At 45.3% G+C, this 16259-nt stretch overlaps 2 protein-coding genes across 8 annotated transcripts in view; both read left to right on the top strand.

Moving 5' to 3' along the window:
- Positions 1-308: 308 nt before the first annotated feature.
- On the top strand, positions 309-10242 carry LOC115577040 (indian hedgehog B protein-like). Its single transcript, XM_030409821.1, has 3 exons — positions 309-1154; positions 5032-5293; positions 8453-10242. The coding sequence occupies exons 1-3, from the start codon at positions 855-857 to the stop codon at positions 9136-9138; spliced, it is 1248 nt and encodes a 415-aa protein (XP_030265681.1). The 5' UTR covers positions 309-854; the 3' UTR covers positions 9139-10242.
- Positions 10243-10525: 283 nt separating this feature from the next.
- The window catches only part of bin1b (bridging integrator 1b), a 15535-nt gene continuing 9801 nt past the window's right edge, over positions 10526-16259 (top strand). For 2 of the 7 annotated variants that reach the window (XM_030409799.1, XM_030409801.1), the window contains exon 1: positions 10529-10886. In XM_030409799.1, coding sequence (XP_030265659.1) covers positions 10806-10886 — 81 coding nt within the window. In that variant the 5' untranslated portion in view covers positions 10529-10805. Of the gene's footprint in view, positions 10887-16259 lie in introns of all 7 variants that reach the window. The other 5 variants (XM_030409800.1, XM_030409798.1, XM_030409802.1 and 2 more) reach the window with 5 other exon arrangements.

Below are 16259 nucleotides of genomic sequence, written 5' to 3'. Positions count from 1 at the left end.
CAGTCGCTTAACTGTTCTGATCTCTCAGTTTGGGTCGTTAACGTTAGTGTGACGTCACTATGAGGGGTCCAGTCAGGTGCTCAGAGGTGTGTTGCCTCCTCACCTGCAGCCCAGTCTGTTACGTCACGCTCAGATCCTCCAGGTGAGGTTGAGGACGTTTCGGAGCGCACGGTCTTTACGCGCGCACCTGCGGGTCCAAAGGTGAGAGTGAGGAGAGCACGCGCCGGTCAGGCCGGTCAGTCTGTCAGTCTCGTGGCTCGGTGTCGGTCCGTGTCCTCTTGGCTGACAATAAACAGATGAAAACAGGCGGCCTGTGCCACCCCGATGGGAGGAGAGGACGCGGCAGAGGGCAGGTCCAGCAGGGCGCGGTCTCCTTCTTCTCCCGCGGCACCTCATCTGTTCTCTCGTAGGATCTCTTCCACTTCCACTGCTGCCAACAGCGCCGCGCCACAGGGACGCATTGAGACCAAACCCGAGAGCACAAACCGCTGCGGGGACACCCTTTGACCGCCGTGCCCAGCAGGCGCAGCCAGACTGCGCACCGCGCGCCGCCGTGTCTGTCTGTAGGCCTTTTCTCACAGCTCCGACAGCTTTGAAGCCGCCTGCCAAGACAAACTCACCTCGCCTATTTATGCCCCTGCCTCCGCGCGCACTCAGAGGACAGGTTCAGCGCGTCTCCAGCGGCGCACGGGACACTTTTACGCGCCGGGAATGGACACTTTCGGGGACTCGTGGATGAGTCCTGCCGCGGTGCCTCCGCTCTAAACTAAAAAGAGGAGCTCCACACATCAAAAGACATCCAGCGGGGACTTTCTGGCCACCCGCCGGGGGAGTTCACACCGGCCCGGGGCGGAATGCTGCTCTCGACGCTGGTGACGTGCCTCGCCGGGTGCGCCTTCCTCCTCTCGCCGGTCAGCGAGGGCTGCGGGCCGGGTCGAGGTTATGGCAAGAGGCGCTCACCGAGAAAACTCGCGCCGCTCGCCTACAAGCAGTTCAGCCCCAACGTGGCGGAGAAGACGCTGGGGGCCAGCGGGAGATACGAAGGGAAAATAACCCGGAACTCTGAGCGCTTCAAGGAGCTCACCCCCAACTACAACCCCGACATCATCTTCAAGGATGAGGAGAACACAGGTGCAGACCGCATGATGACTCAGGTAACCTACCCGGCTGCCGTAGTGCCTTTCAGCCTGGGGTTGAACCAGGTATCTGTAGGTGCACTTTGGCCAGTCTTTAAACGCGTGGACGCTGTTATCTGTTGACTCAACACTCAAATCAGCCCTGACAAACACAGCTCACATTTCTTCTTCACAATTCGAGTAAAACGCAACAAAACGTGAAGTTTTAGGGTCGCTGAAGTGATTTAATGAAACCTGCGACATGAGATCCGTCTGAAGGTGACTTCTCTGATCACAGCTCGGTGTTTGCTCTCCAGTCGGGACTCTCAGAGGCTCTCTGTGCGTAAAAAGCGAGCTGAGCGCGTCTGGAACAGCGCTGGCTCTTAATTAAAACACTCTGTGCTCTGTTTCTCTGTTTCACGGCGTGTTTTTTGGTGGAAAAACAGCCAAACGTCGTATTTGGTTAGAGCCCGGGTCGAGCGTGTCCTGATGTTTACCGTGGTCGTTTTTAGCCCGACTGGCCAGATTTAACAGTCGCCTTTTGGACTGTCAGAAATTTTTACGACACCGTCATTGATGTGGCCCCGGGCTGGAATTTATTTGACTCCCAATTTCCCCAGGAATAAAGTATTTATATCTGGCTCTTGTGACCGCGGGCTTCCTCTCGCTTATGTCCACAGACCCACGTGGGGAGCGAAGGCGCGCGCTGCAGTGTGGAGCTGTCACCTCTCCGCGCGCACTGCAAGAAATATCCACCCGGGATGGAGCCTGGAGAAACGCGTCAGCTCGCTTTAACCTCCAACACCAAACTGCGGTTACCTGACGTTAGTTCTGCTGTTTGTTGAGACGTTTTAGAGAAAGTTAAAGTCAGAAAAAACGAAGCTGGAGGATAAAAATCAGCCCAGTTAAACTTCAGATCTCTGAAACTCACTCCTGCTGAGGTTCATGTAGAAGATAAAGTCTTTAAATCCAACATACTGGTGCGTTTAAAGGCTTGTTTCACCTGTTTTAACCTCCAACATCACCTGCAGTTATTTGTTTTTACTTCTGATTTTTCTCGAGATGTTTCAGTTAAAAAAACAGGCCAGTTAAAGCCTTTAAACGCACCACATGGATGCGCCATGTCTCTTTGTTTCAGGAGTTTTAACCTCCAACATCACCTGCAGTTATTTGATTTTCCTTCTGGAGCTGGAAGATAAAAACCAGCTCGGTCAAACTTCACTTCTCGGCTCCAGACTGAACATTTCTTGCAGCGCGCGTCACCGGCGCAGACCTGCACACAATTTACGGTCCCCGGGCCGCAGCAGACAGCCTCCTGTTTGTCTTTTACTGTCCCGTGTTACTTTTGTGTTTGTTTTCGCAGCGCACATGTGCAAAAATAGCGTCGAAGCCTTAATTATACAGATTTTTTTATTCGCTCCTTCCTGGGCGCTGCTGCATACAGACGCGACTGTTCAGGGGGCGACGCCACACTGCAAGAAGAGTCGCTCCGCACGCTCAGCTGCGAACATAAAGTCATGAGTGTTGCAGAGGTGCGACGTTTTTCTGTCATTTGAGGGATTTTCTTGCGGACGCGATGCGTTAAAGTCGCTCCAGAGACGCAGATCGGCTCTGTGCTTGTGGTTTCTGCAGGTTTCCTCCACAGAACGCGACCTCACGGCGACACTTCTTGCAGCGCGAAGGTGCGCACAGGCGCATGTTGTCCAATGTTTGTGCAGCCAGCGGTTTTAGTGCTTAAACCGCCGTCGATCCGTACACCTTGAAAGGAAAACCAACAAAATCCATCGTCTGATTTATGAAGTCCGGCTCGTTGCTGCTCGAAACCGCGGAGGGAAAACATAAGAGGTTAAAACCCACAGTGGACACTGTGAGAAGGCATCTGTGGCCGAGCTATTCTCATCACAGCCCACATGGAAAGAGACATTTATAGCGTTTAATCCCACTTTTCACTCCTAGCAGGCTGCATCACTGAGGGGACGCATTCAGGGGCTGCAGGGGAATAAAAAACCTCTCAGGTGACAGAAAACCAATAAATAAAACCTCACTTTAATCTTTATTATGGGGTTAAAAGGTTCATTTCTCACCTTTCAGAGATATAAATGTTTGTTTTCCTTTTAAACTTCACCTCATCTGTGAACGTTTGTGTTTGGCTCTCGTCAGATAGATTTTCATCAGTTCGATTGAGGGATTATTTGTGTTAAATCGCTCTGAAGCAGTTCGATCACATCGCTGACTGAACTCAGCACTCAGCAGAGACTCTGGTTCTCTGTTAATAACGTTACGTTCATTAAAACTGACCAAACAACCATATAAATGTGCTGAAATACGTATTATTTGATCGTATTAAGACTCAGAAGTGAGATACAACCAAGAAAAACTACGTGTCCACATACTTTTGGCCACATGGTTAACATGTAAAAATGTGAATGAACATATATTTAATCTGTTTTTGATCATTTATGGACACAAACTGGGAGAAAAAAACCTTTAAATCAACTCAAATGTTTGAATTTTGTAGCACACTGTAAAAACATCCTCGCCTGTAGGATAAAGTTAGGTTGCCATGGAGACGGTAAACTTCCTGAAACCACCAGGAACCAATCAGAACATTTCCTGCGTCTCCAAACGTTTGAACAAAACATCGAACTCGTCGCTCGTCTTCTTCACCATGTTCGGTTCCATCAGGTCCGATGACGGTGGGTGGAGTTTAGACGGGGAACGGCGCCTTCCGTCTAAACTCCACCCACAACCAAGAAAAACGATGTGTCCACATACTTTTGGCCGCATTGTTGCCATCTAAACACGTGAAAGAACGTATATTTAATCTGGTTTTGTTCATTTGTTCAAAAACCTTTAAATCAACTCAAATGTTTGACTTTAAAGCTGACACTTTTGGTGGCACACTGTAAAAAAATCCTCGCCTGTAGGATAAAGTTAGGTTGCCATGGAGACGGTAAACTTCCTGAAACCACCAAGAACCAATAAGAACATTTCCTTCATCTCCAAACACCCACTCAGACGGTGGGTGGAGTTTAGACGTCTAAACTCCACCCACCGTCTGAGTGGGCGTGTCCGAGGCATCACCTGAGATCTGACCTTTATAAATAAACGCGCAGCAGCGCGAGGATTAAATCAACGGCGCCCGCCGGAGGATTTATTTATGAGGGCCGCGGGGAGCTGAGCGGGTCCCTGAATGGGCCCTCTCACCTCCTGTTTGCTCACCCTGACCAGACTCCATCTTTAGAGAGGATGCATCACCCTCCACCCTTTCACCTCACAGCCCCTCCGTCACCCCCGTCACCCCTCCGTCCTTAACTTAGCTCCCGTCGCTCACCGCACAGAGCAAACACCTCTGACAGCAGGGGTGCATTGTGGGAAGGCTGCAAGCCACAGACACCAGCAGAGTGCGTCAGGCTCGGGGGGGCGGGGCTTAAGGAGAAGTTCAACGGTCAGCTGAGCAACGCTTCAAACCATAAACTATAAAACAGACATAAAACGGACATAAAGTCTGTGAAAACATCGTAAAGTGTTTATTTTTACACTTCCTGAGAACGTTAACGTGTCGGTGACGCTGCAGATGAGCTGGAAATCATAAATCTGACACTTTCTTCAAGATCAGGACATGAAAAGCTTTAGAAAATCAGAAGAGACTTAAAAATCTGAGTGCAATTAAAGAGTTTTCAGAATAAAAGTCGTCTCTGGTGCGTTAACATCAACATTAAAGTTGATTTAAAGGTTTTTCTCCCAGTTTATGAACAAATATAGATTAAATGTACATGTTTACATTTATAGATGTGCACTATGTGGCCAAAAGTAGGTGTCCACCTACTTTTGGCCACATAGTGCACATCTATAAATGTAAACATGTACATTAGTTTGAACCTTTGTTGTGGTAACTGTGTCTGTTCTCCTGCAGCGCTGCAAAGACAAGCTGAACTCTCTGGCCATCGCGGTGATGAACCTGTGGCCCGGGGTCCGGCTGAGGGTCACCGAGGGCTGGGACGAGGACGGCCACCACTCGGAGGAGTCGCTGCACTACGAGGGCCGGGCGGTGGACATCACCACGTCGGACCGGGACCGGAACAAGTACGCCATGCTGGCGCGCCTGGCCGTGGAGTCCGGGTTCGACTGGGTCTACTACGAGTCCAAAGCCCACATCCACTGCAGCGTCAAGTCCGGTGAGGGGGGACGGGGGAGGACGGGGGAGGACGGGGGAGGAGATCTGAGCTGGTGTTGGATGTGACTGTTTAAATGTAGACGAGCAGTTTCACCTCGAAGGCCTCAAACGACACTGAAAATAACTTTCATACGCTGCAAATACGCCTTTAAACAGAAATGTGACGCTAAACTAAAATCTCTTAACATGTTCGTACAAATATTATCTGTTCAACGCAGCTACAGTTCATCTGAAGCTCACTTGGACTTAAATTAACCACTAACTATCCTGCTAATCGATTAATCGCTTTGAGTTATTCTCCAAGAACCAAACAGTCATGATTCTCTGACTCCAGCTTGTTAAATGTGAATATGTTCTGAATATTTCTGAGCTGCGGATGAAACGAGACGTTCGAGGACGTCATCGTGACGACAGTCGTTAGCTGCAGCGCTCAACCTTCTCCTTCCTCTTCAGCTTTGACGCGTCACTAATCTCCATGAAAGCTTTGCAGCTTCAAACAACGACTTTAAACCCTCACCCATCACTGGTCAGGCCCGGCAGAATCATCACGGACCCACAAACTCTGAAATAAACTGTCAGACAGACGCTGAACTCATTTATAGAAGTTCCTGAACATTCGAGGTTCAGAATCCGACACGCTCACGCTGCCTTTTCCCGTCTTTCTAACACTGTTGGTTCCTCTCCTGGTCGCTAACTTTCTTCCTGCCGCCATCTTCTCGCTCTCACACCCTTCTTCTTCTTTTTCTTCACCTGTCTCACCTGCCACTCACCTGCCACTCACCTGCCACCTCCCTCAGGTTCAGCCAGCGCCGACGTCACGTCTAAAGTGTTGCTTCTGTTAGCTTTGTTGCTTTCCTCACACGACCAACAGGCTCATCGGTACGTAACGTAAATGACGTCTCCTCAGATCAGTTTGTGATCTGCAGACGAGCTGTTTGATGATTTTTTACCCTCCAGCTGCTTCAGTTGTTCAGCAGAACGCTGCAACTCTGTTTTACTGTGAAGCTCCGGAACTGTTCTGTGGACTACGATGTCTACAGTAATCAATTCTGATGAACATTATGAATACAGCTTCAGAAATCCACTTAGAAATCCACAAAAAAAGACGGCCCTTACATGTGCAGAACTTGCCTTAGAAAAGTCACGTTTTAAAGTTTTCCTCAGTCTCACAGTGATCCAGTGACAGTTGTCTGAACTTCCATGAGCACACTGCTAACAGGAAGTGCTAACAGCTAATTCTGCAAAGTTTTAATGGAGTTTTGGAGTATTTTTCGTTTGTCTGTTTTGTTTGTTTTTCTACGTTTTAAACAAGTCCCCAGTTACTTCTGTTGTTAAGGAGAATGCTGCAGAACTTGCCTTAAAAAATTGACGTTTTTACATTTTCTTCAGTCTCACAGTGATCCAGTGATAGTTGTCTGAACATCCATGAGTACGCTGCTAACAGGAAGTGCTAACAGCTAATTTGGCAAAGTTTTAACGACAGTTTTGTGGACTAAACTAACTAAACCCCCCCCCGACTTTAAGGATTTCATGTTAACATTAAGTTGAGATCGGCTCTTCTTCCTCCTGTTGCTGCTCGGCTCTGCAGACTCTGCGTAGGTCGACACACACTCACGTTACGGTGCAACATATTCAACACGGCGTCTGTTCACGACCGCGAATGTGCAGCCAGCATGACAGTTAACACACCTGTGGCGTCCGCAGACCTGCTGAAACTCACACAGTCTTGTAAAAATGCATCAGAGTTGAAACCTCCCCGACACATTTTACACTGAGTGGTAACTTCTCCTTCTTTCTCCCTTGTTTCCTACTTCTTCCGACCTCTCTTCCCTTCCTTCCCCCTCCTCTCCTCCTCTCTCCTTCCCTCCCAGATCGGGTTGCGAGGGCCCAGTCCTTGACTTGATCAGAAGGGCAACCAATCAAGTTGGTATTTTTGATTTCTCCTTTTTTTTTTTTTTTTTTTTTGGCTCCTGTTTTTCCTCAAATTTCCTCAAAGAAATGAATTCGTTGTCGAGAAGGAAAATCACACCAGTGGAGGAGAAGTTGTAACTGATGAACAAATCCTCCCAAAAACAATTCTCCTTAAAGGAACCGACTGGACCTTAATGAGCCAGAGGGGAAGAACCACTAGGGGGCAGCAGAGCGCCGGGAGCCTGTAGGTGAAGACTAGGAAAGAAAAACTGAATTCTGCTGCTTTACGTCAACGACGTGACAAATATGTCTGCGGTCAAACCAAGAAGGGAGTTAGGAAGGTAATACTCATGTTTCCTCACCACCTTCATGAGAGAAAACCAACTTTTATTTAAAAATAAAGTTCTTTCTGGTCCGAATCAGCTTGAAATCCACAGATTCTGCAAAGGAATTGAATTTTGTCACCTGTCAGCCTCCGTACACATACTGTATAAATCAACACTTCTTAGAATAACTGACTTTCTGGATGTTTTTGGTGTTTGAAACTCAACATCACCTCCTCACATCCAGTCACAGAGGTTTTGAACCAGTCATGGCGGGTTTGAACGGTGCTGGAGCTGAAGTCCAGTCGGGTCGTCGGATGATTAACCTGCCGGCTGATTTTCCTGCTCTGCTTCCTCCTTCAGCTCACTTATCTAATCGTCGCCTCGACTCGCCGTCCTTCCCCAAATATTTATCCCAGATCTGAAGCGTCACACACACACACACGCACACACACACACACACACACACACACACACACACACACACACACACACGTCATTGTTCAGTTTTTATCTCGTTATTGTTCTTTTATTCTCCGGTGAAGAAAAGAAACGGTCAGTATTTGTCTACAGGGAGTTAATGTGAGCTGTTCTGTACGGAAGCTCGTCCAGGACACAATAAAGAAACGTTGACTGAATGTTTGGAATCACAAGAAATAGAAATACTTTTATAAATGTTATAAAGAGGTCATAATAATTAAAATAATAACAAGTCAAAACTGTAATTTATAATCTGTCAGACATTGTGATGATATTATTATTTAAGTCAGAATAATACGTTTTTTTTATTCTGATAGATCAACAGAGACAGTTCATCACTATTTCTATGTTATTTTATTGTCTCGGGATTTGTGAAGCCACTTCCTGTGTTTGTTTGCTTCATCTCTTCCTGTCTGATCACCCGTCTCTCTCTCTCTGTCCTGCAGACCACTCAGTGGCGGCTAAGTCTGGCGGTTGTTTCCCCGGCGAGGCCTCGGTCACGCTGGAGAGCGGCGCTCAGAAGTCCGTCAGCGAGCTGCGACCCGGTGAGCGAGTTCTGGCCTCGGCGGGCGGCGACAGCAGCGGGGAGCTGGTCTACAGTGAGGTCTTGGCCTTCCTGGACCGTGACCCGGTGACCTGGAAGCTCTTCTACACCCTGCAGACAGAAGCTGGCGCCCGCCTCTCGCTCACCGCCGCCCACCTCCTGTTTGTGACTGAGGGGAACTGCTCCGAGGGGGCGGCGCCGGCCCCGGGCGCCCTCAGGACTGTGTACGCCAGTGACGCCCGGCCGGGACAGTGTGTGCTGGTGGCGGGACAGAAGCACGGCGAGGGGCGTCTGTCTCGGGTCACCCGGGTCAGCCTGAGGGCGAGCAGGGGGGCGTTTGCACCGCTGACCCGGCAGGGGACGCTGGTGGTGGACGGGGTGGTGGCGTCCTGCTATGCCGTGGTGCAGCAGCACTCCCTCGCTCACTGGGCCTTCTCGCCGCTGCGGCTGATCCACAGCTGGACTGGATCCACCGGGAGCCACGGGGACGGGATCCACTGGTACTCGCAGCTTTTACACTGGCTGGGCAGGATGCTGCTGGACTCAGGGCGCCTCCACCCACTGGGCGTGGCTCAGGAGGCCAGGTGAGGACGGAGGACAGGTGAACTGGGTGGACGCTTTGATCAGAAACAAACCTGAACCTTCACTTTATAACTGGATACACGAGCCCGCAGAGCCGGACGGAACCGCGTCCAACAACCGGGCGAGACGGGCGACGTTTGGGTTCCTGCTCGGAGAGAAGAAGAAGAAGAAGAAGAAGAAGAACTGACACAGAACAACTCTCCCAAAAACACGAACAGACAGAAAATAAAAGAGTCTGACGGCTCAGAGAAGTTCTGATGTTTCAAAGACTTCAGTGACACTTTTATCCTTTAAAACTCTGTGAAACTAAAATCCCTTAAAATCCCCTTAAACCTCCAGAGTCCAGTGTTTGGTGCCGGAGACAAAGATCCTTCAAATCCTCTCAAATCCACCTTAAAAAAGCTCTTAATCAACAAATGAGGACGATTTTAAGGGACGTTGAACCTTCCCTGTAATCTACACATCAGTTTTCATCTTCAGGTGATTGTGTTTGTTTGACCCCTAAGAAGCCCTTAAACTAATGAAAACTACCTTATCATATTAATTATCAACAAACGTTGAAGAAGAAATCTCATGAAAGCCGTTCTCATATTTTTTACGTCTGAATTGAAAGATTAAGGCACTTTTGAGGTGAACTGTAAATTAAGTGATGATTTGTCGTTGTTTTGATCCATAAAAAGACTAAATTTCTGCACAAAAGCCACATAGAAATCCCTTAATATAAAACAATCCATTCATTCATGTTAAATACCTGAATACTGAGTAAAAATCTCCTTAAAAACACCTGAAATCGAGGATTCACTGATGTAAAATGTGATGTGTAGATTAAGGGGAAAGTTAATGGTGAATTTAAGGTGTTTCACCTCAGAAGAAGCCCTTAAATCAGTGAATAAAATCTGATGGTCTGTTGTTGGAACTTTAAGGTGAATTTTAAGGGATTCTGTTTCATGTGTTTGTAACTTTGATGCTTTAAAAGAGATTCTAGGTAAATAATAGAGTGTATTTAAGTGTTGTTTGTTTACAGAAATCCAATAATGTTTATGACGTCATTCTGGGTGAAGAGATATTAAAAAAAAGATTTATTTTTGAAATTAAATTAAGTGGAAATGAGCTGTGTGACGTCTCATTGACGCCTGAACGCACCTTTGCTGACACCTGTCGGCTTCCGGTTTGAGCGGCAGGTGAGCCGTGCGTCATGTGTGAGTGTGTGTGTGTGTGTGTGTGTGTATATGTGTGTGTGTATCAGGACTGTTTTAGCCTCATATCTGACTGGAAACGCTTAAATAAGGCCGCGCGTAAAGACAGCAGCGCGCGTGTGCAACAGATGTCGGCTAATAATAACACCCTGCTGCGCCTTTAAGAGGATGAGTGAGGAGGAAACCTAATATGTCTCCATATCGAGCTCCAGTCTGCATCAATTAACAGTGAGAGGAGAGCAGGACGCGTTCGGACTCGGTCCCTCTGCGCTCCGTTCAGAACTCCATTTGCTTTTTGCTGTTTTTTGGTTTTTACGCACACAGACGGATTAAATTACGCATTGCGCCTTTAAGAAGCTGTCCACGGGATTAGAGTTACGCGCAGCCGTCGGTCGGGTCTCCTTCTTCTCCCTCCTCCTCTCCCTCAGTCCGTCCTCCTCTTCCTCGCTGGTCCTGACACCCGCACACACCGCCGACATGGCCGAGCCAGGGAAAGGGGTCACCGCCGGGAAACTGGCCATCAACGTCCAGAAGCGGCTCACCAGAGCGCAGGAGAAGGTACGAGCCTCCCTCAGCTGGCATGGCAGCGGGACACCGTGTCCTCCTGTCACTGTGAAACCTAAAACCTCAACTTCTTACCTGCAGACACTGCTCATTAAAGAAAGAAAAAGCACTTAGCTAAGGGGTTTTAATGCCCTCATCAGTGGATTGTTAGAGATCAGGGTGCCATGATAGATTTAAGGGTTTTTTAAGGGGTTGCGTTAAGTTCCAATGTGGGGGGTCGACCCTGTGACATTTAACAATCCACCACTCTATCTGCACCTCCCTGCTGCTCTGCACTGTTATGGGGTTCTTTAAGGGGTTATTAAACCCTTAAAAATTGTGATTAACTCACAAATTTGGACATTTTTTGCCGACATACCAAAGGAAATGACCTTAATGAAGGATTTTCGTGTGTTTTAAGGGGAAAAGAAACAAGAAACTCAACTTTCAACAAGCTGCAAGCTGCCTGAATGGACAGGCTTCATGTTATTTGGTACATTTTAAGGGGCTTTAAACTCTTAAAAAAGGGTTCCTCCAAAGGGTAAATGGACAGGATTTGGTGACAGTTGGAGGCACGCGACCTTCCCCTTAAGTTACAGATTATTTAAAAGTATTATTAAGGGTTTGTTTCTGCCCATTTTTAGACGTTACCTCTCAAAACATTGAGGAATACTCATTGATCCATCAATCAAAATGATCATTTTGATGATAAAATCACCCCTAAGCTTTGCGGCCGAACCCCTCGTGTGTCACTGTGACACCAAATCCCTTAAAACCTCGTCAGTTCAGCCTCTGAATGAGTTTTAGAGTTAAATCCCCTTAAAATGTAACGTATAACTTGGGACTGTCCATTCTCGTAGCTTGTAGCTTGTTGGAGGTTCAGTTTCTTGTTCTTTACCTCTTAAAACACCAAAAACCTTCATTCAGGTCAATTTATTCAGCATGGCAACAAAATATGTCCACAGTTGTAATTCAGTCACCACTTTAAGGGGTTATTTATCACAGAAAAAAGCTTTAATCCTCAAACTGTCCAAATATTATGAAAAGCACTGCTTAAATGTTTAAATTACTGCTAAATTCAGAGGTGTCCTTGTTGTTAGTTAAGCTTAACAACAGACTTTGGGTTGTTTAAGGGATTTGACATATTAAAGGGGTATTCTGTGTGGATTAAGGGAGATTTAGGAGGTCGAAACCCCTTAAATCTGCAGAATAGTGTGGTGGTTACACTGCTCAGCTCCTTTAACTGAATGGATGAGTTTCATATCTTCTTCTTTATCTCAAAACTTCTTTAAAGTACCTTATCATCAGTCAAAGGTAAATTTAAGGTAATTTAAAGGAGCAGTTCTGAAGTGTTGTAGTCCACAGAACAGTTCTGGAGCTTCACAGTAAAACTGAGTTACAGCATTCTGCTAAACAACTGAAGCAGCTGAGACTTGATTTAAAACAGAGAAACAATCAAAGAAACCTGCAAAATACTACAAATCTTGATTTAAAGTTAGCAGAATTAGCTGTTAGCACTTCCTGTTTGCAGTGTTCTCATGGATGTTCAGACAACTGTCACTTGATCACTGTGAAACTGAAGAAAGGTTAAAAATGTGGCGTTTCTAAGGCAAGTTCTGCACATGTGAGGAGCGTCTTTACTCTAAAATGATTATTGGACCAGTGTTTGTAACAAGCATCAGCCCCGAGATCCCAAACAACACACTGAACGTTCAGACTTTCTGAGACAGGAAACAGTTTGTATTTTCACATATTTGGAGGATCAACATGTGAAAAATATTAAAATCAGTTGTGATGATGCATTCAGGGTTCATATTCATTCCTATTACAAGAAGAAGTCCTTAAATCTTCAAATCAAAGTCCTGCTTTCAAGGAATAAGTAGTAGACTTAGACTTTCAAAATAAAAGCACAGTAGCAAAGGAATTATACATCATTAGTTGTACCAGAAGAAGAAGTTCTGCGTCAAAACACACAATTTCAAAAGCAAATTAAAAGGACTTGAACACAAGAAACAGTTGGTAAAATCTTTTGTGTATGAGAACAAACGATCGTTCGGTGGAGAATTTGCTGTTTGTGTGTGTTTTTATGTTTTTATATCATTGATATGTTTATTTCCAAACTAGCTGTTAACTCTGGAGTAAAACTGAAAGATGTATCGAACAGTGGAGCGACAGAGAAGCTGTGAAAGTGTCAGAATGAAACCTGATCAACAGTGTTCAGTTCTCTGTCTCTGAGTTATTATTGTCTGTCCTAATCACTCGTGTTGCTTAAGCCTACTGAGGTCTTACCCTGTAATCACCCCAGGACCGGGCCAGGAGTGCTGTCAGTCAGTCAGTCAGTCAGTCAGACAGACGGGCACGTTTCATATTTAATCCACTTATTCCGCTCACTTTGTTTGTGCTTCCGCTTCCAGATCTTTCTAGTAGTTTCCTGTTTGAACCCTGAAAAAGACTCATGGCGGCTGCCTGTAACTCTAACCTCTCATTCCTCGTGGCAGCTGCACATATTTCAACTGTTCAGTCCGACAATTTCCTCCTTTAAAAGTCATTTTTATCTGTAGTTTAGATCAAAAAGTTGTGTTTTCTAAAATCGGCAGAAATCAGAGTGAGGTTTGTTTGAAGGAGTTGTGCAACATTATTAGGAAAACGTGACGATTTGCTTTCTTTCTGAAAGTTGGATTAGATGTTTGATATCACTCTTATGTCTGAGTGTTGAGTTGGGATGTTATTAGCTTAGCTTAGCATGAAGACTCGAAGAAGGGTGAAACAGCTAGACATCGATAGGTTAGATCTAAAAGCTGTGTTTTCTAAAATTGGCAGAAATCTGAGTGAGGTTTGGTTGAAGGAATTGTGCATCATTCCTGGGAAATGTGATGATTTGCTTTCATTCTGAAAGTTGGATTAGATGTCGGATGTCATGTCTCATGTCTTTCTGAGTCAGGAGGTGATTAGCCTAGCTTAGCATCAAGACTAGAAGCAGCAGGAAACAGCTAGCCATGTTATAGTTAAGAACTTAAAGTTGTGTTTTCTAAAATCGGCAGAAATCAGAGTGGGGTTTGGTTGAAGGAATTATGCAACATATATTTGAAAAAAATTATGATTTGCTTTCTTTCTAAAAGTTGGATGAGATGTTCGATGTCACTCCCATGTCTGCGTGTTGAGTCTGGAGGTTATTAGCCTAGCTTAGCATAAAGACTGGAAGCATTTATTGACAAACAAGTCATCCATCCATATTGTTGACAATAACTTCCAGGTAGAAACCTTCATTAACTGTCATTATTCATGATTCATGACCATTGTGTTTAATCTTTAGAGCAACACTGTGTAGTTTTGTGGAAGAAATTCACACTGAGAATTATAATATTTCCAATATAAATGAGTTAATAACACAAACTGAACATAAACAAGCTGTTCTCAGAGGAATAAAAGGTCCCAGAACTCTGTTTGAAGTGACACAGGTGGCAGGGTTCGCCACATATAAGCAAAGTAAAGTCATGCAGTCATGAAAACAAAGAGAGTTTGTTCATTAAAGTTTGTTTAGTACGGAAGAGGATTAGGGCCACATGTGTTTTTATTTTTTAGTTCTGACTTTAAAGTCAGAATTCTGAGAAAAAAGTCAGAATTCTGAGAAAAAAGTCAGAATTCTGAGAAAAAAGTCAGAATTCTGAGAATAAAGTTAGTTAATTCTGAGAAAGTTTTTTCTCAGAATTCTTTTTCTCAGAATTCTGAGAAAAAAGTCAGAAGTCTGCACATGTAATTTTTTTTTTAGTTCTGACTTTATTCTCAGAATTCTGACTTTAATCTCAGAATTCTGAAATTAATCTCAGAATTCTGACTTTAATCTCAGAATTCTGACTTTTTTCTCAGAATTCTGACTTTAATCTCAGAATTCTGACTTTAATCTCAGAATTCTGACTTTTTTCTCAGAATTCTGACTCTAATCTCAGAATTCTGACTTTTTTCTCAGAATTCTGACTTTAATTTCAGAATTCTGACTTTATTCTCAGAATTCTGACTTTAATCTCAGAATTCTGAAATTAATCTCAGAATTCTGACTTTTTTCTCAGAATTCTGAAATTAATCTCAGAATTCTGACTTTTTTCTCAGAATTCGGACTTTTTTCTCAGAATTCTGACTTTAAAGTCAGAACTAAAAAAACAAATTGGCCCTAATCCTCTTCTGTAGTTTAGTCAGTGAAGATCTTGAATGAGAAATATCCCAAACCAGGAAGTGATCGGCCATTTTGATATAAAGACAGGAAGCAGCCTGGCTCTGCTGATCAGAGCTGAGCCTTTATTATAATATGTTGTATGTTGTATGTCAGAAGAGTGAGACTGTAGCTCTTCAGTTTACGTGGACGCTGCTGTGGCAGACTTGTTCTGAGCCCTGCGGTGCTGCTGGGAGTGAAGAGGAAGGTCAGAGTATCATCTTCCCTGCGAAGGCCGGCTGAGGTGGAGGAGGGGAGCGCCGGCTTCAGCTGTCCGTCTGCTGGCACGCCGCCTCACACACGCCTGGTAGCTTCTAACATAGAGACTTCCAGCAACCCAACGCTGAAGCCTCACCCGGTCTTCAGCTCGGTGGGAGCGTGCAGGAAGAATTAATGTCAGAAGTTACAACCCGGCTGTAATTCACTTCTGCTCGTGAATCAAGAGAACGACTCGTTGGTGAACTGAGCCGAGAGTCTCCACTACATCTATCTGACAGCTTTAGATACGAGTTATGATGCAGAGTCAGATGTTTAATGCAGAATGTAAAGCAATTACTCAATGTGCTTTTTAATAGATTACAGGCTCTGACATGTACTCAGAGTATCAGAGTAAAAAGTCTCCCTCTGAAGGACATTTGTGGTCAAAGCTAACTGAAGCTCACGTCATATTAATAGAATTCAAAGACTATTAAAGTTAAAGGTAGAGTCAGTAGGATTTGTCCCAGCTGTTCCTGAACGCACCACAAAGACAGTTGATTGTTGAGTCTCATTCCCAGGACGTCAAATAGACACATGTTGGGTTGGTAAAGCGTCCCGAGCAGCAACAAAGAGAGAAAATCAGAAACTCTCTGCAGATACGAGACACTAACACGCCTTTTCTCCACATTCCAGTCTCCCTCTCTGTCTGTTTACGCCTTCTTACGGCTTTTTACGTCTTTGTCTCGTCTCGCTGCGTCTGATAGGTCCACATCAGTCTGCTGATGGTGGGAAATAACAATAATCAATACATGATGCATCAAACTAAACTAAAGTAACGAGCCTTCTGAAGCTGCGAGGAGAATAAATACTCGAGTAAAGTACAAATACCTGAAACATACTCCAGTGTTATAACATTTGATCACGTCACTGATTATTTGCCGGCCTCCTGGTGCTGCCGTGGTTGTCATAGTGATGTAATGTCA

This window comes from Sparus aurata, chromosome 24, assembly GCF_900880675.1.
Source record: "Sparus aurata chromosome 24, fSpaAur1.1, whole genome shotgun sequence".
Lineage (NCBI taxonomy): Eukaryota > Metazoa > Chordata > Actinopteri > Spariformes > Sparidae > Sparus > Sparus aurata.
This window is presented reverse-complemented; position numbering and strand designations above follow the sequence as displayed.